The sequence below is a fragment of the Zonotrichia leucophrys genome, chromosome 1A (assembly GCF_028769735.1).
Source record: "Zonotrichia leucophrys gambelii isolate GWCS_2022_RI chromosome 1A, RI_Zleu_2.0, whole genome shotgun sequence".
Taxonomy (NCBI): Eukaryota; Metazoa; Chordata; class Aves; order Passeriformes; family Passerellidae; genus Zonotrichia; species Zonotrichia leucophrys.
The window spans coordinates 70,793,805-70,819,666 of NC_088170.1; the positions used below are offsets into that span (position 1 = coordinate 70,793,805).

At 45.0% G+C, this 25,862-nt stretch overlaps 1 protein-coding gene across 1 annotated transcript in view; it reads left to right on the top strand.

The window, feature by feature from the left end:
- Nucleotides 1-25,862, top strand: part of EXOC4 (exocyst complex component 4) — a 436,574-nt gene that overhangs the window by 284,058 nt on the left and 126,654 nt on the right. The window contains exon 11 of the mRNA XM_064703095.1: nucleotides 17,753-17,972. Within this exon, the coding sequence (XP_064559165.1) occupies nucleotides 17,753-17,972 (220 nt within the window). The remainder of the gene's footprint in view (nucleotides 1-17,752; nucleotides 17,973-25,862) is intronic.

The following is a 25,862-nucleotide window of genomic DNA, read 5'->3' on the forward strand; positions in this document are numbered from 1 at the left end:
CAGGGATTTTTATGGAAGCTGGGGATGGCAAAGGGAAGGGAGACCCTTCCTGGAGTGCTGAGATTGCCAGTGAAGCCCCCAGAGCCCAAAATCCCATCCTGGAGAGGAGTCGGGGTGGGGATGGATCCAATGCCAGGCTGGGAGAGCTGGGAATGGAGGGAATTCCCTGGAGAGGGAGCCTGGGCTGGGATTTTGGGAAGGGATTCCCAGAGCAGCTGGGGCTGCCCCTGATCCCTGCAGTGCCAAGGAAGGATTGGAGCAGCCTGGGATAGGGGAGGTGTCCCTGGAATGAGCTTGGAGGTCCCTTCCCACACAAACTGCTCTGGGATTTGGGACACTCAGAATCCATCCCGAGGGATTTTTATGGAAAATGGGGAGAGAAAAGAGATAAAAAGGGAAGGGAGACCCTTCATGGTTTGCTGAGATTCCAAGTGAAGCCCCTGGGTCCATGAATGTCTTGGAGAGGAGATGGATCCAATGTCAGGCTCTGGAATGAGGAATGAGGAATTCCTGGCTGGGAATGGATGGACAGGGCTTGGAGCAGCCTGGGATGGTGGGAGGTGTCCCTGCCCATGGATGGGGTGGAATGAGATGATTTTCCAGATCCCTTCCAACCCAAACCATTCCATGGAGAGTTCCCAGATGCAAGGAAGTGCTGTCCATGTGACCTTAATGTGGAAAAGGATGGGACCTGTCCCTTTCCAAGCATTCAGGCTTTTATGGAATTCTGGAAATCCTGATTCCCAGCAATTCCTGGTGCTCACTCTGGTGTTTCAGGAAAATTGGCTTCGCAGCAGCTGCAACGTAGAACCAAGATCTCCTCCTGATTGTGGCGGGGGAAGGATGGGGACAATGGCAGGGTCACCACTTGGTGCCTCTCAGTATGGGATGGGAATTCTCTGCAGCCTCACAAATACCTGAGCAGCCTCTTCCAGCTGGATTTGAGGGGAATATTCCTGGTCAACACCCTGCTCTGTGTCTGTGTGTAAAGATAATTTCTTGTCACACCCAAACACCACCCTGTGATCTGATAATCTGTAATTAAGAGCCAGAGTGTGCCTTGCTCTGTCCTTCCAGCCCCGTTTTCCACAATTCCCTGTTGAAAGAACCAAATCTGCTGCTCGTGTGCCAGCTGTGCACTGTAATTATGGGATAATCAACCTGACACACACATGAACATCCAGTGACATTTCCCAGGGGCAGGAAATCGTTTTCCCACTGGCAATAACAGCCCTGGATGTGTTTGTGCTCTTGTTTGCAGCAGCTTTATTAGGTAATGAATTAAGTGTGATTTGTAAGGATCACTCTGCGGGCAGGAGCCAAGTGTCTGGGCAGGAGACAGCAGCTGTTGGGAATTCCTCATTCCAGGTTTGAGGATCAGGAGTTGGGGGGAAAAAAATTCAGCCAGAAATGGGAATTAATGAAATTAGTTTGATTTGGAATAATGTAACTCCTGTGTTGAGCCATTGGAGGAAAAGCCTTCCCTCTTTGGAGAAGAGGAATGGGATCCTTAATGGAGGCACAGCATCCAATTTGTCCAAATTTGCTGCCTCCAGCAGCACAGGGCTGTTGCAAATCCGTGCTCCTCGTTAGCCTGGCCCAGACCCTGCGTGCCAAATGAGGTGGATGATCCAAGGCACTCCCACATCCCAGCTTCTCATCTCTGTTTCCTCTGGAAGCTGATTCTGCTTTCCCCAAACACGTCCTGCAAAGAGCCCTCCTTGGAATAGGAGCCCACTGAGCCTCCTCTCAGCCCTCCAGAGGAGCAACAAAATCCGGGTGGTGTTTCCGTGCCATAAATTCCTACATGTGGGAAACCTCCAGAAGAAATCCTTGCCATCAATTCCTTTATGTGAGGAACCTGCAGGAGAAATCCTGGTGGTGATTCCTTGCCATCAATTCCTTCATGTGGGAAACCTCCAGGAGAAATCCTGGTGGTGTTTCCTTGCCATGGATTCCTTTAAGTGAGGAACCTCCAAGAGAAATCCTGGTGGTGTTCCCTGGCCATGAATTCCTTCGTATGGGAAACCTTCAGGGAGCCTCAGGGTGGATTTTGGGGAAAATTCCCTCCTGGAAAGGGTGGTCAGACACTGGCACAGGGATGGGGTCCCCATCCCTGCAGGGATGTAAAGCCCTGTGATGTGGCATTTGGGGACAGGGTCAGTGGTGGCCTTGGCAGGGCTGGGAATGGTTGGACTGGATGATCTTGGAGGACTTTTCCAACCTGAATGATTCTGTGATTGTCCTGTCCAGATTCTCAAGTCAGGCAGTAAGGTTTGGAAATGATCTGGGATCTGTGTTCTTCTACTCCATCCCATGTGTTTCAGGGCCACACCAACACAACTAAAATGTGAAAAAGAGGATTATTTGATGAAAGAATGAACTTGATGTTGGCTGGGATAGAGGGAATTCACGCTCTGCCAGAGATTTCTGAAGTGGTGGTGTCTTATTTCCAGCTGTTAAATTAAATAGTCTGGGAATTCCACAGGCTTGTCCATACAACTCCGTTTCTCCAAATTCTTCCATGGAGAAGAATTTAAAGAAACAGGTTCCACATATTTCCACAGGTTATGGGATGTCCATGTGTTCCATAACTTCCACAGGTTATGGGATGTCCATGTGTTCCATAACTCCCACAGGTGATGGGATGTCCATATGTTCCATAACTCCCACAGGTGATGGGATGTCCATACATTCCATAACTCCCACAGGTGATGGGATGTCCATACGTTCCATAACTCCCACAGGTCTTGGGATGTCCATAGGTTCCATAACTTCCACAGGTTATGGAATGTCCATGTGTTCCATAACTCCCACAGGTGATGGGATGTCCATGTGTTCCATAACTTCCACAGGTGATGGGATGTCCATAGGTTCCATAACTCCCACAGGTTATGGGATGTCCATGTGTTCCATAACTCCCACAGGTCATGGAATGTCCATATGTTCCATAACTCCCACAGGTTATGGAATGTCCATAGGTTCCATAACTCCCACAGGTTATGGAATGTCCATAGGTTCCATAACTCCCACAGGCTATGGGATGTCCATAGGTTCCATAACTTCCACAGGTTATGGAATGTCCATACATTCCATAACTTCCACAGGTGATGGGATGTCCATGTGTTCCATAACTTCCACAGGTTATGGGATGTCCATGTGCTTCATAACTTCCACAGGTTATGGAATGTCCATATGTTCCATAACTTCCACAGGTGATGGGATGTCCATGTGTTCCATAACTCCCACAGGTTATGGAATGTCCATACGTTCCATAACTCCCACAGGTGATGGGATGTCCATACGTTCCATAACTCCCACAGGTTATGGAATGTCCATAGGTTCCATAACTTCCACAGGTTATGGGATGTCCATGTGTTCCATAACTCCCACAGGTTATGGGATGTCCATGTGTTCCATAACTCCCACAGGTTATGGGATGTCCATACGTTCCATAACTCCCACAGGTCATGGGATGTCCATAGGTTCCATAACTTCCACAGGTTATGGAATGTCCATACGTTCCATAACTCCCACAGGTTATGGAATGTCCATGTGTTCCATAACTCCCACAGGTTATGGGATGTCCATGTGTTCCATAACTCCCACAGGCGATGGGATGTCCATGTGTTCCATAACTCCCACAGGTTATGGAATGTCCATGTGTTCCATAACTTCCACAGGTTATGGAATGTCCATACGTTCCATAACTTCCACAGGTGATGGGATGTCCATACATTCCATAACTCCCACAGGTGATGGGATGTCCATGCGTTCCATAACTCCCACAGGTTATGGGATGTCCATGTGTTCCATAACTTCCACAGGTTATGGGATGTCCATATGTTCCATAACTCCCACAGGTTATGGGATGTCCATGTGTTCCATAACTCCCACAGGTTATGGGATGTTCAGCTGGCCCTTTTCTCCACGTTGGATGGTAGAAAACCCATCTGCTGTGAGAGGACACCCAGAATCACCCCTCACACTGCCCTGGTGGTGCCTCAGGCTGTGCTGTCCCTATTGGGACACCCCAACCTGTCCCAAGTCCTCCTGGAGCTCCACCAGGGCACTCCAGCACTGTCTCCAGGAGTTATGACCTTAATTTGGATTTTCCTTCGCCCTGGTGTGTTTTTGGGGTTTAACTGGCTGTCCCCACTCCCCGTTGGGAGTCAGGGAGATGCTAATGAGGGATGGTGCCGTCTGCCCACTGATTTATTGGGATGTCAGCAATAAATGAATAAATAAACGAGGCAGACAGGACTAATTGGAGTCACAGGCACAGTGATGGTGCAGCCAGTCTGGTTTATCCTGGCTCCTGTGGGCTCACAGAAATCTTCCACACCAAACCCAGGGGCTCTGAAACCTCTGGCTGGTCCCAGTTGTTCTCCCAAAGCCATCCCTGCATTCCCATTCCAAATCAGAATAAAACAATGGAACAACCCCCAGTTTGCCCATTTGTAAAGCTGTCACTCCAGCTCCTCCATTAGCAGAGCCATTTGAAAGATTTATCCTCAGCATATGTTGCTTTTTAAAAGGGGCCAGATTGAGAGCTGGGGGGGTTGGAGCACAAAGGACGAGCCGCCAGATCCGACTGAGATAAAAAAAAATAAAATAATGGGAATAACAAGTTAATTTTTACAGAGCTGTTGTGCTCAGGAGAAAATGTGAAGTTGTGGGGGGTATCATTACATTCCAGTGGTGGTCAACAAACTGAATGTAATGGGACATTAAAGGAAATGGGATTTAATAATAGGAAAAGCTGAAGTCAGAGAACTTCATGTTTCACTTGGTTAATAGGGTGACATTATATGGTGGCTCTGTTAACATAATTATTGCTGTGACACCCCAGTGTTTTACACACATTTAATGCTGCCTCACAATATTTCTGTGTGATGGGCAGGAATTCCCGTGGAATTGTCAGGATTGTTTAAAATTACAGTGGTGGGTGAATTTTCTACCCTGCACGGAGCAAAGTAGAAATGGAGAAATGGTGTTAACCTGTTGTGGGGAATAAAGCCTTGACTTTGCTTTTAAATAACCTTAAAACGGGAAAAATGGTGGAATCCTCCAGGTTTGGCTTCATCCTGGGTTCACATAAAACAAGGACTTCACAGACCTTTAGGAGAGAGGCATTGATGGAGTACTTGGGGCATTTATCTTCTGTAGGATTGGATTTAAATTACAATGGATAAAGGGAGAGTGATTTAGTCCAGCTGGTCATTTCGGGTTATCATCTCCATCTCAAAGCAATCTTGTCACTTGCAGGCAACTTGGCTCCACCTCACTCTGGTTTTGGGCTGGAAATTTAGGGATTCAAGGATGGGAGAGGAGAAATTTGGTACAGAGAAGCAAAGAGGTGGCTGGAATAGGAGCTGGGTATGCTCAGGTCTGTATAAAGTGAAGATATATCAATGATTAATTTATTTTATTGGTGACAAAGGATGAAGTAGGAGCTCATCAGAGCTGGATTTGAGGCTGAAGGTGAAGCTGGTGCTGGGCTGGGCTGGACATCCCAGCTCTGCTCCCCAGTCCCTGGAAAAGCAGGGACTTTTACAGGTGTTTTACATTTCCCTATTCCCTGGATGTGCACAGTTGAGGTTTTTTGTAGTAATCTCATCCTCCCCTGCAGTTTGGAGCAGCTCTGGCTTTGCAAAAGTTCATTCACAGGGAAACTCAGGCTCTGTGTACCTGAACACCCCCAAAAAGGCCCTCCATAAATGAGGGAGAGACAAAACCATTCTCACACAGGTTTCCTGCAATTCCATCCCAGCCCCTCCCCACCCTCCCAGCCAGGAATTCCTTCCCAATCTCCCATTTGCTGTCAGCCCAAACCCATTAAGGATTCCTTCAGTAAAGCATTCCCATTCCCTTGTCCCACACAATATTTTCCCGGTGTTTTCTCCCAGGGCAGTGATGCTGATTCCCTTCCCAGCAGTGACAACTCCCAGTTTTACCATTCTGCTCCTTTTGGAGCTCATTTTGTCCAAGAGGGTTCCCCACACTCCTGGGAGCTCCTCCTGCTCAGATTTCCCACCTGAGGATTGGCAATCCATGGAATTGCTGCTGGTTCCTGAATTTCCCTCCTGCCCTCACAAGGGATGAGAGGATGGAGAGCAGGAGGTGTGAGCATCCAACCACACCAGAAACTTCCACTGGGGAGATCTTGGGATATTTGGGAAGGAGGAGGGAGGAATCTGAGCTGCAGGGCACGAGGTGTGAATCTCTAAATCTGATTAATTCTGCCTCTCCATCTCCTGGCCCCAAACACAAGCCAATATTCCCCTCTGGAGACATCAGGAGAAATTGCACCTTGAGAGAGCCCCTGAAGGATCAGAAATTTGTGTCCTCAGGTGGCAGCTGAGCATTAAAGAAACAATATTTTTAGCAGCAGTTGAGAGGTAAATTTTAATTTAATTTTTTTTTTTTTTTGGTGGGTGTTTGCAGGACCTGAGAGACAACGAAACACTGATTTTTCTGTCACACCTGCAGGGGAAGGAGGCATTTCTTACCTCAATCTCACGGCTGAGCAACCACAACACAGAAATCGATTCTTTAAATCTTGTAATTTTTTTTTGTAGCTGCTGGTAAAAAAGAGAAGTCCTGGGCTCTTTCATCTTCCAGCACTAAAGCTCCCGGCTCTGTGGGGACACAGAACCTTTTTACAGTAACCAAAAGAATTATCTCGAGTAGTTGAGCCTTTTTATGGTTTGGGAGTTTGTGTTTGTGCAGGGGAAGGACTGAATTTGGTGATTTATCCAAAATAACCCATTAAACTCAGCTTGGGGTTATGGGAACAACTCTGGCTGGTGCTGCCAGGTGCTTGTAATTAATTATTAATTAATAATTTAGAGGAAAACACCCCAAATGTCATGTTTGCTGTTTGCAGCAGTCATTCCTCTGGTTGTCATGTTCCTGGATGTTTTCTAGGCTATTTAATATTTAAAAATAGCCGAAATTTCATGGGTTTTGTCTGGTATTTGGTGATTTTTTTGCTCTGGTTTTGCTGTTATTTAAAACACACTTAAAGTAGCAAAACCTCATTTGAGTCTCCCAGAGCTGTGTACGCTTCTTTTGGCGATAATTTTAATTTTAATCACATTTTAGGGTCACCTAAAAATGGTCTTAAATCTTTTTTCCTCTCTTTGGGGTGACTTTGTACAGAATCAGCTCTATTGCCTTGTATGGCCACGATATTTATCAGCAACGTGTGAAACATCATGGACCAAAATAATTCCCTGCAGTGAAGATTTCAGGCAAAACAATGTGATTTTGTTACTTTAGGATCTGATTGATTGGTCTTCAGTGGAAACGATCCATGGTCCATGTGCTGCTGTGGGTTATTTGAATTTAGTTGAATTTATTGTGTTCAGCACTTGTGTGATGATCAGGATCTTTTGTTCTGGAAGCTTCTCCAGGCCTCGCTTTGCTCTGGCAGGGCCTGCAGGGGCTCCAGGAGAGCTGCAGAGGGACTGGGGACAAGGCCTGCAGGGACAGCACCCAGGGAATGGCTCCCACTGCCAGAGGGCAGCCATGGGTGGCATCTTGGCAATGAGCAATTCCTGCCTGGGCTGGCATTGCCAGAGCAGCTGGGGCTGCCCCTGATCCCTGCAGTGCCCAAGGCCAGGCTGGAGCAGCCTGGGATGGTGGGCTTGGAATGGGATGGGCTTGAAGGGCCCTTCCCACCCAAACCATTCTGGCATTTGGGACACTCAGAATCCATCCCCAGGGATTTTTATGGAAGTTGGGGATGGAAAAGGGAAGGGAGACCCTTCCTGGAGTGCTGAGATTGCCAGTGAAGCCCCCAGAGCCCAAAATCCCTTCCTGGAGAGGAGTCGGGGTGGGGATGGATCCAATGCCAGGCTGGGAGAGCTGGGAATGGAGGGAATTCCCTGGAGAGGGAGCCTGGGCTGGGATTTTGGGAAGGGATTCCCAGAGCAGCTGGGGCTGCCCCTGATCCCTGCAATGGCCAAGGTTGGACACTGGGGCTGGAGCAGCCTGGGATGGTGGGAGCTGTCCCTGCCATGGCTGGGGTGCAATGAGAATCTTCCAGGTCCTTTCCAACCCAATTCTTTCCATGATTCCGTTGACACTCTCCCAAAATTCCACTGTTGAGGTGAGGTGGCTTCCTGAGTGTGTCATGGACAATGTGGGATCTTCCAGGTGCCTGTCTTGGTTTAATGTGCCCTCAAACTTTCCAGAACTCACAATCCTGGGTATTTCATCCCTAATTTCCTTGAATCTGGAAAACCATTTTGGAATTTTCCGTTCTGTCCAGCTCAAGGGATTTCTGATGTTTCTTTAATATTTCCTTGCTCTGTGGAAGCTCCCCAAAAGGTTCATCCCAGGTACTCAGATGTTTCCTGACTAAGGCAGAGAACAATTCAGGATCACACAAAAATGAAATGTAAATTTGGGCTGAACGTCAGAAAAAATTGTCTTAATAAGGTTCTGGAATATTTGATATTTTTTCCTGTCATTCATTTGTTTGAGGAGAGGGTTTCAGATATTATTACCATCATCATTAAGGCATTGATGCTCTGCACTTCCAGTGCCTTCTGTTTCTTTTAATGATCTTCCAGAGGACATCTGAGAACGAGGAGGCAGGAGTTGTAGGTTTCTAAATCAATCCACGCAGCTTTTTTAGGTTTTATGCTTTTTATCCCTCACTTCCAGCTTAGGTAAGACAGAGCTCACAGCCAATTAAGTTGTGAGTTAGAATGAATTAAATTTCCTGAAATGAGGCGCTTCTCTTTTTTTTCTTTTTTAATCCAAATGACTGTCATTTACCAAAAGCTACTTCATTTCCCTGAAAGTGCTTTTCTGTCTAAGGGGAATGCTTAATTGCAGCCACAAATCACCTCAAATGCTTTTATAGGAGGATAAAACAAGTTGAAAATTGTGCATCATTTTAAAAATGCAGGTTCTGAATTCAGGATAAGGTGCAAATTTCTATTTTTTTTTTTTCCCTTGGCTGCTCTGTTGAGGAACTCCATCCTCACTGTGACATCTCCTAAAAGTGTCCTTCAGAGCAGGGACATCCCTACGAGCCTTTTCTTAGGATTTCAGGCAATTCCCAGGAATATCTACAGCTGACCATGATTCGAAATTTGGTGACGCTTCTCAATCTGAATTTTTATTCAGACAAAACATTTTTGTATTTTGAAGGCGGGACACAATTGATGATTCTGAAATCAGGCTGGGAGAGCTGGGAATGTTCCCCTGGAGCAGGGAAGGCTCCAGGGAGAGCTGGGAATGTTCCCCTGGAGCAGGGAAGGCTCCAGGGAGAGCTGCCAGCACAGGGCAGGGCCTGCAGGGGCTCCAGGAGAGCTGCAGAGGGACTGGGGACAAGGCCTGCAGGGACAGCACCCAGGGAATGGCTCCCACTGCCAGAGGGCAGCCATGGGTGGCATCTTGGCAATGAGCAATTCCTGCCTGGGCTGGCATTGCCAGAGCAGCTGGGGCTGCCCCTGATCCCTGCAGTGCCCAAGGCCAGGCTGGAGCAGCCTGGGATGGTGGGCTTGGAATGGGATGGGCTTGAAGGGCCCTTCCCACCCAAACCATTCTGGCATTTGGGACACTCAGAATCCATCCCCAGGGGTTTTTATGGAAGTTGGGGATGGCAAAGGGAAGGGAGACCCTTCCTGGAGTGCTGAGATTGCCAGTGAAGCCCCAGAGCCCAAAATCCCTTCCTAGAGAGGAGTTGGGGTGGGGATGGATCCAATGCCAGGCTGGGAGAGCTGGGAATGGAGGGAATTCCCTGGAGAGGGAGCCTGGGCTGGGATTTTGGGAAGGGATTCCCAGAGCAGCTGGGGCTGCCCCTGATCCCTGCAATGGCCAAGGTTGGACACTGGGGCTGGAGCAGCCTGGGATGGTGGGAGCTGTCCCTGCCATGGCAGGGGTGGAATGAAATCCTTGAAGTCTTTTCCAACCCAAATCATTGTGCAATAAATAATTGATTTCTGGGATATCTGTGGGTCAAATTACCTTTTTTTTTTTGACATCTAAAACTTCCACGGATGGCTTGGATGAGTAACACAACGTTTTTGGAGAGGACTCTTAGGATGTATTTTTTTCCATGCTGCTAAACACTTTCTTGTTCTTTATAGAGACTGAGTTCTGTTGGGAAAAGGCAGCCAGCAGCATTTGAAATTGAAATAAATAAATAGCACAGTGAGTGCCTGCGTCTGCCAGGCAGAAAATAGGGAATATCTGTTGGCTCTTTAATGCCACCCTACATTTCCCATTTCAAACATTCATTTTCAGTTTCTTGTACTTTGGCTGATCTTTTATTGCCAACTGGGGCTGTTTTTTTAGAGGAACATATCTGAGATACTTGGGGTTTTTTCTGAGAAGGAGGAGAAATTCTGGTTGAATTCTGGTGAGTTTTCCTTTGGCTGGGAATTTCTATCTCCACATTCCTCAGCAAGAGGAACTGTTGGATAAAGGGCGTGGAAAATAACCCCAAATTTGGCTTATTTGGACACCTTGAAAGAAGTGCAGTGCTCACAATTCTGCTTCATGGTAGCCAGAATTCCAAATGGACACAATTCCAGTTGAAATTCTAAATGGACACAATTCCAGCCAGAATTCCCAATGGATGTAATTCCAGCCAGAATTCCCAATGGACACAATTCCAGTCAAAATTCCCAATGGACACAATTCCAGCCAAAATTCCCAATGGACACAATTCCAGCCAGAATTCCCAATGGGCACAATTCCAGCTGAAATTCCCAATGGACACAATTCCAGCCAAAATTCTCAATGGACACAATTCCAGCCAGAATTCCCAATGGACACAATTCCAGCCAAAATTCTCAATGGGCACAATTCCAGCTGAAATTCTCAATGGACACAATTCCAGCCAGAATTCCCAATGGACACAATTCCAGCCAGAATTCCCAATGGACACAATTCCAGCTGAAATTCCCAATGGACATAATTCCAGCTGAAATTCTCAATGGACACAATTCCAGCCAGAATTCCCAATGGACACAATTCCAGCCAAAATTCCCAATGGACACAATTCCAGCCAAAATTCTAAATGGACACAATTCCAGCCAGAATTCCCAATGGACATAATTCCAGCTGAAATTCTCAATGTACACAATTCCAGCCAGAATTCCCAATGGACACAATTCCAGCTGAAATTCTCAATTGACACAACTCCAGCTGAAACTCCCAATGGACAGAATTCCAGCCAAAATTCCCAATGGACACAATTCCAGCCAAAATTCCCAATGGACACAATTCCAGCTAGAATTCCCAATGGACACAATTCCAGCCAGAATTCCCAATGGACACAATTCCAGTCAAAATTCCCAATGGGCACAGCTCCAACGAGAGCTCAGCAAGGTCATCCAAAGGCAAGGGCTGGTTCCTGAGCTGACAGCTCTCTCCCATCCCAAAATGTTTTTTGGGCTCCCAAACCTGGTGGAGAATCACAGGATGACCAAGTGGGATTGGGAACCATGGAAAATAAGAGGGTTTTTTTAATTACAGTTTTTTTTACTTTAGCTGCAGCTAGCTCTAAATTTTCTGTTCTATTTCTAAAGCCTACTTTCCCAGCTTTCTAAAAATCTTACCTTTTGTAATTCCCACAAACTGATGGTGAAATTCCCACAAAGAGGGATGTGACGGGATGAGAAGGCAGCAAGAGGGAAGCTGGGAAGCAGAGAGCCCTGTGGGACTTGGTGGCAGAAGAGTCACTCTTGCTGTCACATTTATTCAGGTGACAGTTGGACTCGGCACCCCTAATTCATGGAATCGTGGAATGATTTGGGTTGGAAAGGACCTTTAAGATGATCCAGTTCCAACCTCAACACCTCCCACTGTCCCAAGGTGCTCCAAGCCCCATCCAGCCTGGCCTTGGACATTCCAGGGATCCAGGGGCAACTCTGATTTCTCTTAAATTGCAGATGTAATTGTCTAAATTCTCTTAAATTTAAAAAAAAAAATTCATGTTTTCCATTTTTAATCAGTTCTTAATGGAATTCTGAGTCACCCTCCCAGTCCAGCACACGGAGCGTGCAGCAGTGCTGCCATTCAATGTCCCAGAAGGATTCCTGGTGCAAATCTCCCCTGCACCTGGAACTTTGTGCCTCCTGCTTGAGCCCCTGGCCCTGTGCCCAGCGGGATTTTGAAGGCTGAAGCTCCAGAGTGGCTGCTTGGGGTGCAGAGCAGTGTGGTGTGGCATTCACAGTCTCTGGAAAAATCCCTTTGCCCAGGGTTTTTCTCCTGGGAAGCTGAGAAGCCTCAGAGAAAAAGGAAAACAATATTATCTCATTTGCTTCTCCTGTGTTTTGCTGCTTTGGAATGTGGTTGGAGATTGTTTATCCAACAGGTGATTGTTTCATTGGATTCTGCTGTGAGTTGTTTTCACTCTTTGGCCAATCAGGGCCAAGCTGTGTCAGGACTCTGGAGAGAGTCAGGAGTTTTCATTATCATCTTTTTAGCATTCAGTAAGTGACCTTTCTGTATTCTTTAGTGTAGTTTAGTGTCGGGTTTTCGGCTGTTTGAAGGGCCTGGAAAGGCCCGGAGTGGCCTTGGGGCAGCCCGCGTATCGAAGGACGAGAAGAGGCTTCAGTTCTTCTTTCGGTTTTTATGTTTATTAATTGTTTATCTAAAAGATTTTCTTTCAGCCCGACAGAGCTCTGCTCAGCAGCCAGTCATGGGCACACTGTGCTGTCCTCCGTACAGCCACCTATCTTTATACCCATTGTTACGTGTACAATATTTATCATTTTTCCCCAATACCATTTATTCTTATTGCCGGGTGCACTTTTAGTAATAACCAATCCAAAAGTGCCACCATCACCAAAGAAGATGGAGGAGAAGAAGAAGAAGAAGAAGGACAGGACACGCCCCAATTCCTCCATCTTACTTCTCTAAACCCCCCTGTACAGAAATCCTAAACCCTGTGTCTCACCCTCTAATTAACCAATCCCTTCACCATTCACCCCGGTGAAACCCTCCTGTCCTCATACAGGTGTCGTCTCCTGTGTAGGATCAAAGTCCAGCCACCAGACACTTCTGGAACATTCCAGGACTCCCGAGCCCCCCAAGGGTGGTCTCGGTGGCTCGGCATCTCAGGACTGAGATCCTGAGATCCCACAGTTTAGTATAGCATTCTTAATATAACATAGTATCATAAAATAATAAATGAGCCTTCTGAGAGCATGGAGTCAGATTCATGATCCCTGCCTTCATCAGGACATCCAGCAAATACAGCAGTGTGGGACTCACTCTGCCTGCTGGAAATTTGGAGAGGTCACCTCTGAACCACAGCAGAGCCCAGAAAATGGATCCCAATTGTCCCCTGAGGCTGCAAAAATCACCTTGTCCCACTGGATTATTGTCAAAAGAAGGGGACCAGGACACCAGTTGGTTCATCACAGGCCCCTCAGGTCCGGTCCGGTCCCGGTCCCTCAGGTCCTTCTGGTCCAATTTATTGAAGAAAGTATGAAACACTTATACAGCAAATAATAAGCTTATGAATATTCTGTAAGCCAAGCAATCTATTGGTTAAACTATAGCATTAACTCTTCCTCATTCCTTAGGCGTTACATCTCTCTTTTCTCATGTCTCTTTCACTGTTTGTTATCACACTACAGCTAGGCCCCAAGGACATGCTATCAACAGGTGCAGGACTTGGAATTAGCCACGGTTTTGTAATTTTCCAGTCCTTAGCAGCTAAATTCCCAACAGATTATCAAATCCAGGCACTCCTGGGCTGTTCCCTGCTGGAAGCCACACTCTCACATCCATAATTCCTTAATTTCTTTACCTTTTCTCTGCTCCCATTTCCCTCATCAGGGATCTTTGGGATTAAATGAGGACTTCACTGGTTTCCATTCCCATAATCATTTCATCAAACTATCCTTGAGCATCCCGGCTGAAGGCCTCCCATCCTCATCCTCCAGTTCTCCGTGCCCTGCACGGCTCCATTTTTAATAACTTCCTGCTGCTGTCGAGTTGAAATCTGCTTCCTAAGCTCCTGATCATTTGTTCTTTATCACAAGTGATGCTGAGCACTCACAAATCCCCCCTCAGTCAGTGCTGCCTGGCAGCTCCCTCGTAATCCATGATTATTTTATGGTTCCTATCAAGGAAAACAGGGATGTGGTTTGATCCTGACCAGCTTTAGGTGAACTCTTGTCTTGTCTGTTCCAAAATGTTAAAACTGAACAGGACACATCAAGGAGAAGTTTTCTGGAGATGAAGGCACAGATCTCTAGATCTCTCTAAAATTCAAAATTTTTCATTCTTATTCACGGTGCATCATTATACGTAATATTGTATACACAGTATGTGAAAAATAATCATAAATTTAATCATAAATAAATATTTTATCATAAATATATTATGATATATCTATGATAATTTTAATATATTATCAAATATTTTATAATAAATAAACAATCAAAATTATCATAATGTTATTATAATTTTAATATCAAAATATGAAACAATAATCACTAAATTATTAATACCACTTCTTTTAATGCAACCAAAATTAATTCTGTGCTGGTGATGGATGCCAGGCCCTGGGAAGCAAAAATTCTTGGTGAAAACAGCATTTTCCAGTGCTGACCTTTAGTGTGTGGTGCAGGAGCACCATCAGGATGTTGTGGGGTGAGGAGTTGCCACTCCTGTTGTAGGGCAGCACATCTGGTGGTTTGGACGTGGCCATTCTCCCTCTAAAAAGGGGTTTTTTAATTTGATTTAGCCATTTTTGGAGCGTTTTCTGGACTTTAAAAGTGTTTAGAAGCTGTTCCTGTCCCTTTGCCAGATGATGTTAATTCCCAGTTTGAGCTTATGAGCTTCTCTTTCCCACCTGAATGGGGTTTAATAGTAAAATTCACATTTTGGGGGAGTTTTGTGCTCTGTAAATAAACTTATAAAGGAAGAGTCAGAGATTTACTGGCAGCCATGAAAGGACACAGTAAATGAGTCCAACACAGTCCCATCAACCCTGGCAATGTCCCCTTGAGGACGTGGGTGGTGTCACTCGGAGCTGGTGACATCAGCTCTGATATTTCTGGGATCAGCTCTTGGAGTCTCTGCTCTCTTCCCCAGAAAGCTCCACTGGTTCCCTGTTTTCCCAAGCTGATTCCCATTCTCACCCTGTGAAATCCAGGGAATGAAGCTGCCTTTTATCACCAGCCAGGCTCTCTGCACAAATCACAAACAGGACAGGGCTGCTGGGAACGTGCCCTGAGCTGTTTGATTTTCCAGCACCAGCCTCACTCCATGGCTGTGGCAATGGGAAGGTGCCCTCAGCTCACAGCCCAGGCAGCAGACACAGAACTCAATGTCACAGCTCACTTTAACAGTTCTGTCACCAATCCCACAAAGCCAAAGCACATTGACAGCAGCTCCATCCAACCACTGGAAGCACAGGTACCTTTGGTTAAACAATGCTGGCTTATTTCAAACCCAATTCCTGCTTGTGAGCCTCAAACACAATGCACAGAGCTCCGTTATTAACTTAGAACTCCCTGATATCTCACTGATAAACTTTTCTGCAGCTTGGGGAGTTATTCTAACCAAGCATTAATACACAGAACATTGTTCTATTTGTCCTTGCTTTTCTACTTTTACATCATTTTTCTGCTGATCAATCTCATGGCTGCTGCTGAGCTCCAATCACAGTTCTGCTGTCTCTGAGCTGCCTTTTGCAGCTTTCCCAAAACCCTCTGAATTTATGGATTCCCTCACCTGCCTCTGTGATTCCCTCCCTGCAGCATCTCTCTCCCTTTGGAGAGCCAATCTTCCACCTGAGCTCCAAAGGGATCCCCCCATGGAAGCTGCATTGTCCAAAAGTGTCACTCCAGACCCATGGAGCCAACAGGGAGAGGATTTAGGGAGAAAAGAGCTCAGATTGGAAAGAAATCATCCATGGGAATTGGCTCCTCAGTCAGGGCTGGGAAGGGAAGCAGCTCCTCTGGAGTGAGGGGCGTGGAAGTAGAAAATGATGGATAATTAAGCAGATCTTGTTGAAGGGTTTGGGAATAGGGTCAGTGGTCAGGAATAAAATCATGGAATCCTCGAGGTTGGAAAAGACCTCTGGGATCATCAAATCCAAAGATTGTTCAGCACCAAACCATGTCCTAAGTGCCACATCCCTGTTTTCTGCCAGGGATGGTGACTCCACACTTAGTGCATGAATTATTCCTAATATCCAACCTAAATCTTCCTCAGCACAACTCAGGACAGCAAATCTCAATCCATGATGACCTCTGATACCCAATCCCTAATTGTTTTGAGAGAAACACCAATTCCACTGCCTCAGATGTAGTGAAAGACATGACGAGGTAATTTCTGGAATAAACTCCTCCGTGGTAAAGCAGATGGCAGCACAGAAATAAAGAGAGTTTGCAGGAGATGGCAAACATTTGGTGCTAAAATATTCCCAGAGTCATGCTGCCGCTCCGTGTGCTCAGGAATGGGATCCTGGGACGGAACAATAAAGGGTGATAAACGTACACCATAACACGGGCATCCATAATGCAGGGGGATAATGGCATCATGCATTGAAATGGCTTTTATTTCATGGTTTTTTCTGGATTTTGAGCTGGAATATTCTGTTGATCAGTTTAGAGATGGGGGAACCCATCTGTGGGAATCAAGTGACCACACCCAGAAGGAAGCTTGGCTTTTTAAAGGGATTTGTGGTGTGTTAGCTTTTTTAATTGTGATTTTATTTTTATAAGGACATCTTCCCAGCACGCCCCAAATGGAAAAAACAGGGTTTTTTATAAGGTTATTAAAAACATATCTTGCCAATGTGTCCCACATGGAAAAGCCAATTTTTTCTATAAGGGCATCTTCCCAGCGTGTCCCAGATCGAAAAGCCAAATTTTTCTACTAGGACATCTTCCCAGTGTGTTCCAAATGGAAAAGCCAAATTTTTCTATAAGGATATAGAAATGGGAAAAAAAATTAATATAAAAATCTTATATATTATATTTATATATATATTAAAAATATAAATATAAATATAAATATAAATATAAATATAAATATAAATATAAATAAATATAAATATGCCAGATTTTTATAAGGACATTTTCCCAGCATGTCCCACATGGAAAAGCCAATTTTTCTATAAGGAAATCTTCCCAGTGTGTCCCACATGGAAAAGCCAAAATTTTTTTTTTTTTTTTTTTTGCGCAAACAGGAATTGTGCCTGGCATGTGGATTTTCTATCATTTTATCTGTCCTTCTCCAGCAATTTAGTGTTTGTCTCATCAATTGATTGTATTTTATCTCTGTTTTATTTTTCCTTAAAACTACCCTGTGGGCGTTTTCTCCTCGTCATTCCTCATGTTGGGACAATCCATGGTCATTGCTGGTGCTTGTGTCTGAAATTTGGCTGAAAAGCCAAATTTTTATAAGGATATCTTCCCAGCATGTCCCCCATGGAAAAGCCAAATTTTTTTGGCACAAACAGGAATTGTGCCTGCAATGTGGATTTTTCTCTCATTTTATCTGTCCTTCTCCAGCAATTTAGTGTCTGTCTCATCAATTGATTGTATTTAATTTATTTTTTTTCCCCTAAAACTACCCTGTGGACCTTTTCTCCTCATCATTCCTCAGGTTGGGACAGTCCGTGGTGATTCCTACACTGCTCGTGTCTGAAATGTTGGAATGGCAAAGGCAACACCAACAAATCTAAAGCATCTTCATGACTTAATTACAACTTATTCAATTTAATTAAAATTCTTCCTTTCCCCTTTCTGTGTTGCAGGTTTATCCAGGAGATCGAGCAGGCCATGGAGCTGGGCCCAGCCAAGCAGTGCCCTCTGAGGGAGTTCCTCACCATGTACATCAAGAACATCTTCCTGAGCCAGGTCCTGGCCGAGATCAACAAGGAGATCGAGGGCGTCACCAAGGCCTCAGATCCCCTGAAGATCCTGGCCAACGCTGACACCATGAAGATCCTGGGAGTGCAGAGGCCTCTGCTGCAGGTGGGAGCTGAGGGACCCTCAGGATGTCCCTGTTGTCCATGTCCAGCCATGGCCTGGTTGGGTTTCCAATGAGGAATGGGCCCATGGAGCTGCTCTGAGGCTGGGAGAGCTGGGAATGTTCCCCTGGAGCAGGGAAGGCTCCAGGGAGAGCTGGGAATGTTCCCCTGGAGCAGGGAGGGATCCAGGGAGAGCTGGGAATGTTCCCCTGGAGCAGGGAAGGCTCCAGGCAGAGCTGCCAGCACAGGGCAGGGCCTGCAGGGGCTCCAGGAGAGCTGCAGAGGGACTGGGGACAAGGCCTGCAGGGACAGCACCCAGGGAATGGCTCCCACTGCCAGAGGGCAGCCATGGGTGGCATCTTGGCAATGAGCAATTCCTGCCTGGGCTGGCATTGCCAGAGCAGCTGGGGCTGCCCCTGATCCCTGCAGTGCCCAAGGCCAGGCTGGAGCAGCCTGGGATGGTGGGCTTGGAATGGGATGGGCTTGAAGGGCCCTTCCCACCCAAACCATTCTGGCATTTGGGACACTCAGAATCCATCCCCAGGGGTTTTTATGGAAGTTGGGGATGGCAAAGGGAAGGGAGACCCTTCCTGGAGTGCTGAGATTGCCAGTGAAGCCCCCAGATCCCAAAATTCCTTCCTGGAGAGGAGTCGGGGTGGGGATGGATCCAATGCCAGGCTGGGAGAGCTGGGAATGGAGGGAATTCCCTGGAGAGGGAGCCTGGGCTGGGATTTTGGGAAGGGATTCCCAGAGCAGCTGGGGGTGCCCCTGATCCCTGCAATGCCCAAGGCCAGGCTGGAGCAGCCTGGGACAGTGGGAGGTGTCCCTGCCATGGCTGGGGTTGGAAAGGATGGGATTTAAGGTCCCTTTCAACCCAAACCATTCTGTAGTTCCATGAATAAAGGTGGGAAATGTGGGTGGTGAGGCTGGAGAGGAGCTGGGACACAAACGCTGAGGGAGCCCTGAGGGAGCTGGGGGTGCTCAGGCTGCAGGAAAGGAGACTCAGGGTGCCCCCAGCACTCCCACAGCCCCTGAAAGGTGCCTGTGCCCAGCTGCCCTTGGGCTCTGGCTCCAGCAGCACTGGCACAGCCAGAGCACACAGCCTGAGCTGTGCCAAGGGAAATCCAGCTGGGAGAGCAGCAAAAAGCTTTTCCAGCAAGGAGGAGAAAGTTCTGCAATGGCTGCCCGGGGAGGGGGCGCAGTCACCATCCCTGGGTGTGTTTGACCAGCCTGGAGGTGGCACTGGGTGCCAGGGGCTGGGCTGGGCTCCAGGGCCTTGAAGGGCTCTCCCAACCTGGTCATTCTGTAATTCTGTGATTCTGTAACTGACTCTGGCTGTTGGTCATGTCAAACTCTTTTCATCCTTTGAAGTTATTCCCTCTTTCCTGGGCAATCCTCTCGTCAGGGTTGGATAATACTCCAGTTCTTAGGAAGCAGCGCCTTTATCCCAGGGTTTAGGTGGCCATTTTCTATCTCAGTTTACAGCTGTAAAACACAGAGATGTTATCATTTCGTGCAATAATAGGAACAACTGTATTATTGTTACCATTTCCAGAATTTTTGATGGATTAATGGTCACTGTCTGTGCCTGTCTGAGTGCAGCAGGACTGGGATGGTCCTTTCAGAGACAAAACAAAATCAAATTCCAGAACAGCATTTCCAGAAGTCCCTGGAGGGGGGAACAGCTTCTTTAGAAAGGGGCCAAAATTCTCTTTGCAGGAGCTGAACTGATGTTTTGGGGCTGCACAGAATCCCTGGATTGTTTCCTTCCCAAGCTTTACCTGCCTTAATATGGATAAAGTATTTTTTGTGGCTCATGGCTTCATTTCTCATGAAAATGTGTTCTATAATGTCAGTATATTTCCTTAAAGTTCATTTGGAGTTAAAGACTCAGAGTGGTTTGGAATTTTCTCATCCAGCTCCTACAATTTGTTTCTCTTGATGGATGGAAATTATTTTGAACTGGAATTATCCTTGGTCAGACTGTCTGTGCTCAGGAGGTCTCCTTGTTCCCGACATCAGAGAAGGGCAATTCTCTGAATGGAGAAGAAAAATTGCTGCCTCTTTGAACCAGCTCATCCAAACAGCTCCCTAAAATAAATCCTATTGATTTTCCATTAAAGAGGGTTAAAAAAAAAAGGCTATTTCTGCATGGCAGTGCTGGAGCCTGGAGTCTTTTCCCCATCCCCTCGTGGATATGATGGAAATGTGGTGAATGAAGCTCTCCCCCAGTTTATTTTTTGCTGTTTGTGGGTTCCTGGTTTAACCATCCCACTCTTTGCTATCCCAAAGATCTCTCTGAAACCTCTTTGGCTGGAACAGCACTGGGGAATTTATCAGCCCCATGATAAAGCTGCTTTGGGATCACTATCAGCACATGTCTGAGCTGAATTAGATGAGAGATAAAAGATTTTCAAGCATTGTGTGCTCACAGATGAATCACCCACTCCTGTAAAGATTATCCTTAAAAAAAAAAAAATTGTCCTTTCTAAATATTCCATTTTACTGCCTTGTTTTCCATTCCTCCCTCCTCAAGTGTAAAACACTTGAAACCCTTTTCCTTTGCAGAGCGGCTGAATCACCGTGAAACTCATTTGTCTCAAAATTATTCAGCATTAAATTTCAGGCTGTAATTGTTGAAATCGATCCTAAATTAGGCTACAAGTGCCTCGACAGCTCCTTGCAGCCTGTTCTTGTAGGGTTCTCAACGAGGTGATAAATCTTCCCACCCAGGTGGTCGCTGGCCTTAAAAACCTGTTGCTCCATCTCCAAAAAAATCCAAATTGCTTCGCTCTGGAGCAGCAGAGTGGGATTTTTTTCCTTTCCTTCAAAGCTTGTGTTGTTTCTTATCTCAGCGTGGTGTGGATGATGCTCCTGATACTTTTTTTGGCCAAACTCTAGCAACTGAAAATCCAAAAAAAAAAAAAAAATTCTCCTTAAAAATCTCCTTAAAACCAGCACGGTGTGGATGATGCTCCTGATACTTTTTTGGCCAAACTCCAGCATCTGAAAATCCAAAAAAAAAAAAAAAATTCTCCTTAAAAATCTCCTTAAAAACAGCACGGTGTGTCCTGATACTTTTTTGGCCAAATTCCAGCAGCTGAAAATCACCAAAAAACCCAAAAAACTCCTTAAAACCAGCACGGTGTGGATGATGCTCCTGATACTTTTTTTGGCCAAACTCCAGCAGCTGAAAATCCCCAAAAAAACCCAAAAAACTCCTTAAAAATCTCCTCAAAAACAGCACGATGTGGATGATGCTCCTGATACTTTTTTGGCCAAACTCTAGCATCTGAAAATCCCCCAAAAAACCCAAAATATTCCTTTAAAATCTCCTTAAAAACAGCACGGTGTGGATGATGCTCCTGATACTTTTTTGGCCAAACTCCAGCAGCTGAAAATCACCAAAAAACCCAAAAAACTCCTTAAAACCAGCACGGTGTGGATGATGCTCCTGATACTTTTTTTGGCCAAACTCCAGCAGCTGAAAATCACCAAAAAAAACCAAAAAACTCCTTAAAGCCAGCACGGTGTGGATGATGCTCCTGATACTTTTTTGGCCAAACTCCAGCATCTGAAAATCCCCCAAAAAACCCAAAAATCTCCTTAAAAATCTCCTTAAAACCAGCACGGTGTGGATGATGCTCCTGATACTTTTTTGGCCAAACTCTAGCATCTGAAGATCCCAAAAAAAAAAAAAAATCTCCTTAAAAACAGCACGGTGTGGATGATGCTCCTGATACTTTTTTTTGGTGAAACTCTAGCATCTGAAAATCCCCAGAAAAACCCAAAAAACTCCTTAAAAACAGCACGGTGTGGATGATGCTCCTAATACTTTTTTGGCCAAACTCTAGCATCTGAAAATCCCCAAAAAATTCCTTAAAAATCTCCTTAAAACCAGCACGGTGTGGATGATGCTCCTGATACTTTTATGGCCAAACTCCAGTAGCTGAAAATCACCAAAAAAAAAAAAATCTCCTTAAAAATCTCCTTAAAACCAGCACGGTGTGGATGATGCTCCTGATATTTTTTTGGCCAAACTCCAGCAGCTGAAAATCCCCCAAAAAACCCAAAAATCTTAAAAATCTCCTTAAAACCAGTACGGTGTGGATGATGCTCCTGGTACTTTTTTTGGCCAAACTCCAGCATCTGAAAATCCCCAAAAAACCCCAAAAAACTCCTTAAAAATCTCCTTAAAACCAGCACGGTGTGGATGATGCTCCTGATACTTTTTTGGCCAAACTCCAGCAGCTGAAAATCACCAAAAAAACCAAAAAATCTCCTTTAAAATCTCCTTAAAAACAGCACAGTGTCGATGATGCTCCTGATACATTTTGGTCAAACTCCAGCAGCTGAAAATTCCCAGAAAAACCCAAAAATCTCCTTAAAAATCTCCTTAAAACCAGCACGGTGTGGATGATGCTCCTGATACTTTTTTTGGCAAAATTCTAGCATCTGAAAATCCCAAAAAAAACCCCAAAAAACTCCTTAAAAATCTCCTCAAAAACAGCACAGTGTCGATGATGCTCCTGATACTTTTTTGGCCAAACTCCAGCATCTGAAAATCCCCAAAAGAAAAAAAAATCTCCTTAAAAATCTCCTTTAAACCAGCACGGTGTGGATGATGCTCCTGATACTTTTATGGCCAAACTCCAGCAGCTGAAAATCCCAAAAAAAAAAAATCTCATTAAAAACAGCATGGTGTGGATGATGCTCCTGATACTTTTTTTGGCCAAACTCTAGCATCTGAAAATCCCCCAAAAAACCCAAAATCTCCTTTAAAAAATCAGGTTGTGCAGCTGTTTTGGAGGATAACGATTTTCTGGAGCTAATTACCGCATCACCCACTCCATGCACGGAGCCACTCACTTGTGGCTTTCCAAGGAGACATCCCTGAGAGCTTCTGGAATGTTCTATTCCCATCAAATGAGTGGTTTTTAAGGAGAAGGATGGTCCCAGCCAGCAGCTCTCGATGGCTGCACGCTTTGATGGAGGTTGGATGTTTTTATTTATCAGTATAAACAAATTAATTGTCTTTCCAGGCTGGCTCCCTGCCAGCAGCATCCATTAAGGAGCAGGCATGGCTGAGCCATGGGGGTTTTTCCCATTCAAGGATAATTTTAAAGCAATTTTAATCCCTCTGAGCCTCATATTTCAATTTTTTGTTTTGCAATTGGCGTGGTGTTACAACCAAGATGTTTTCAGCTCTTGTTTGTGTTTCATGTCAAGAGGATAAAACCCACAGATTGTAGAATTTGGGTTAAATCTCCTTTTCTAGCTTCAAATGAGAGATAAAATTATCTCTTGGTGGGAGTCTGACTTTCCCTGTTGCTTCCAACATTTTTTCAGATAATTTCTCCTCTGGAGGGGGAACATTGAGTTCTGAATGAACTGAGGGAAGTAAATTAAAAATTTTTTCAGAAAATTTTTCCTCTGGAGGGGGAACATACATCTGAATGAACTGAGGGAAGTCAATTAAAAGTTTCCCCCTCCTGGTTGTAATCTGTCAATAGAGCCTTTCCATCAAAATAAAATAAATTAAATCAAATTTAAAAATAAAATAAAATAAAATTGAGTGCAGTTCCTGCCTTTTGTGGAAGCTTTGAGAAGGTTCCTGTGTAAGTCAGCTGCAGTTCTCCACCGAGGACTTCTGAGCTGCACAAAAGGGAGATTTTTAATTTATTTTAAAAACTCAAGTCAGGGTTTTAATTTCTTTTAAAAACTCCACTTTCACTGGCGCACTCAGTGCATCCCAGGGCACGGCAGTTCTGTGTGGACATTTTCATGGCAGGCAGGATTATTTTAGATTTATTTCTGTCGTCTTCAGATGTGCAGAAGCAGAGTCACTCTTCACAAACCATCCCACAGATGTGAGTCACATCTGGCCTGAAGGGAAGAACCTCTGAGATCCCCTCCATCCCTGACAGGACTTGGAGTTGCTCAGGAACTGGATAACCCTCATTTGCTCACCGATGAATCATTAAATTGGGGATATTTTGGGGTTTGAAGGGACTTTTAAAGGGTTGGATTGAAATTCTCCAATTTAAAGGGATTGAATTGGGGAATATTGAACTGGGAGGTATTTTGGGTTGAAAGGGGCCTTTAAAGGGTTGAAAGGGACATTTCAAGGGTTGGAAGGGGCATTTAAAGGGATCAAATTGGGGGATATTAAATTGGGGAATATTTTGGGTTGGAAGGGACCTTTAAAGGGTTGGAAAGGACCTTTAAAGGGATTAAATTGGGGGATATTAAATTGGGGATATTTTGGGTTGAAAGGGACCTTTAAAGGGTTGAAATGGACCTTTAAAGGGATTAAATTGGGGGATATTAAATTGGGGGATATTTTGGGTTGGAAGGGCCCTTTACAGGGTTGAAAGGGACATTTCAAGGGTTGGAAGGGACCTTTAAAGGGATCAAATTGGGGGCATATTAAATTGGGGAATATTTTGGGTTTAAAGGGACCTGTAAAGGGTTGGAAGGGGCATTTAAAGGGATTAAATTGGGGGATATTAAATCGGGGATATTTTGGGTTTAAAGGGTTGGATGAGACCTTTAAAGGGATTAAATTGGGGAATATTAAATTGGGGGATATTTTGGGTTGGAAGGGGCCTTTAAAGGGTTGAAAGGGACATTTCAAGGGTTGGAAGGGGCATTTAAAGGGATTAAATTGGGGAATATTAAATTGGGGATATTTTGGGTTTAAAGGGTTGGATGAGATCTTTAAAGGGATTAAATTGGGGGATATTTTGGGTTGAAGGGGACCTTTAAAGGGTTGGAAAGGACCTTTAAAGGGATTAAATTGGGGGATATGAAATTGGGGATATTTTGGGTTTAAAGGGTTGGATGAGATCTTTAAAGGGATTAAATTGGGGGATATTAAATTGGGGGATATTTTGGGTTGGAAGGGACATTTAAAGGGTTGAAATGGACCTTTAAAGGGATTAAATTGGGGGATATTAAATTGGGGATATTTTGGGTTTAAAGGGTTGGATGAGACCTTTAAAGGGATTAAATTGGGGGATATTAAACTGGGGGATATTTTGGGTTGGAAGGGACCTTTACAGGGTTGAAAGGGACATTTCAAGGGTTGGAAGGGGCATTTAAAGGGAATAAATTGAGGGATGTTAAATTTGGGATATTTTGGGTTTAAAGGGTTGGAAAGGACCTTTAAAGGGATTAAATTGAGGGATATTTTGGGTTGGAAGGGACCTTTAAAGGGTTGGATGAGACCTTTAAAGGGATTAAATTGGGGGATATTAAATTGGGGGATATTTTGGGTTGAAGGGGACCTTTAAAGGGTTGAAATGGACCTTTAAAGGGATTAAATTGAGGGATATTAAATCGGGGATATTTTGGGTTTAAAGGGTTGGATGAGACCTTTAAAGGGATTAAATTGGGGGATATTGAATTGGGGAATATTTTGGGTTTAAAGGGTTGGAAAGGACCTTTAAAGGGATTAAATTGGGGGATATTTTGGGTTGGAAGGGACGTTTAAAGGGTTGAAAGGGACATTTCAAGGGTTGGAAGGGGCATTTAAAGGGATTAAATTGGGGGATATTAAATCGGGGATATTTTGGGTTTAAAGGTTGGATGAGACCTTTAAAGGGATTAAATTGGGGGATATTTTGGGTGGAAGGGCCCTTTACAGGGTTGAAATGGACCTTTAAAGGGATCAAATTGGGGGCATATTAAATTGGGGAATATTTTGGGTTTAAAGGGACCTGTAAAGGGTTGGAAGGGGCATTTAAAGGGATTAAATTGGGGGATATTAAATTTGGGATATTTTGGGTTTAAAGGGTTGGAAAGGACCTTTAAAGGGATTAAATTGGGGGATATTTTGGGTTGAAAGGGACATTTAAAGGGTTGGAAGGGAGCTTCAAAGGGATTAAATTGG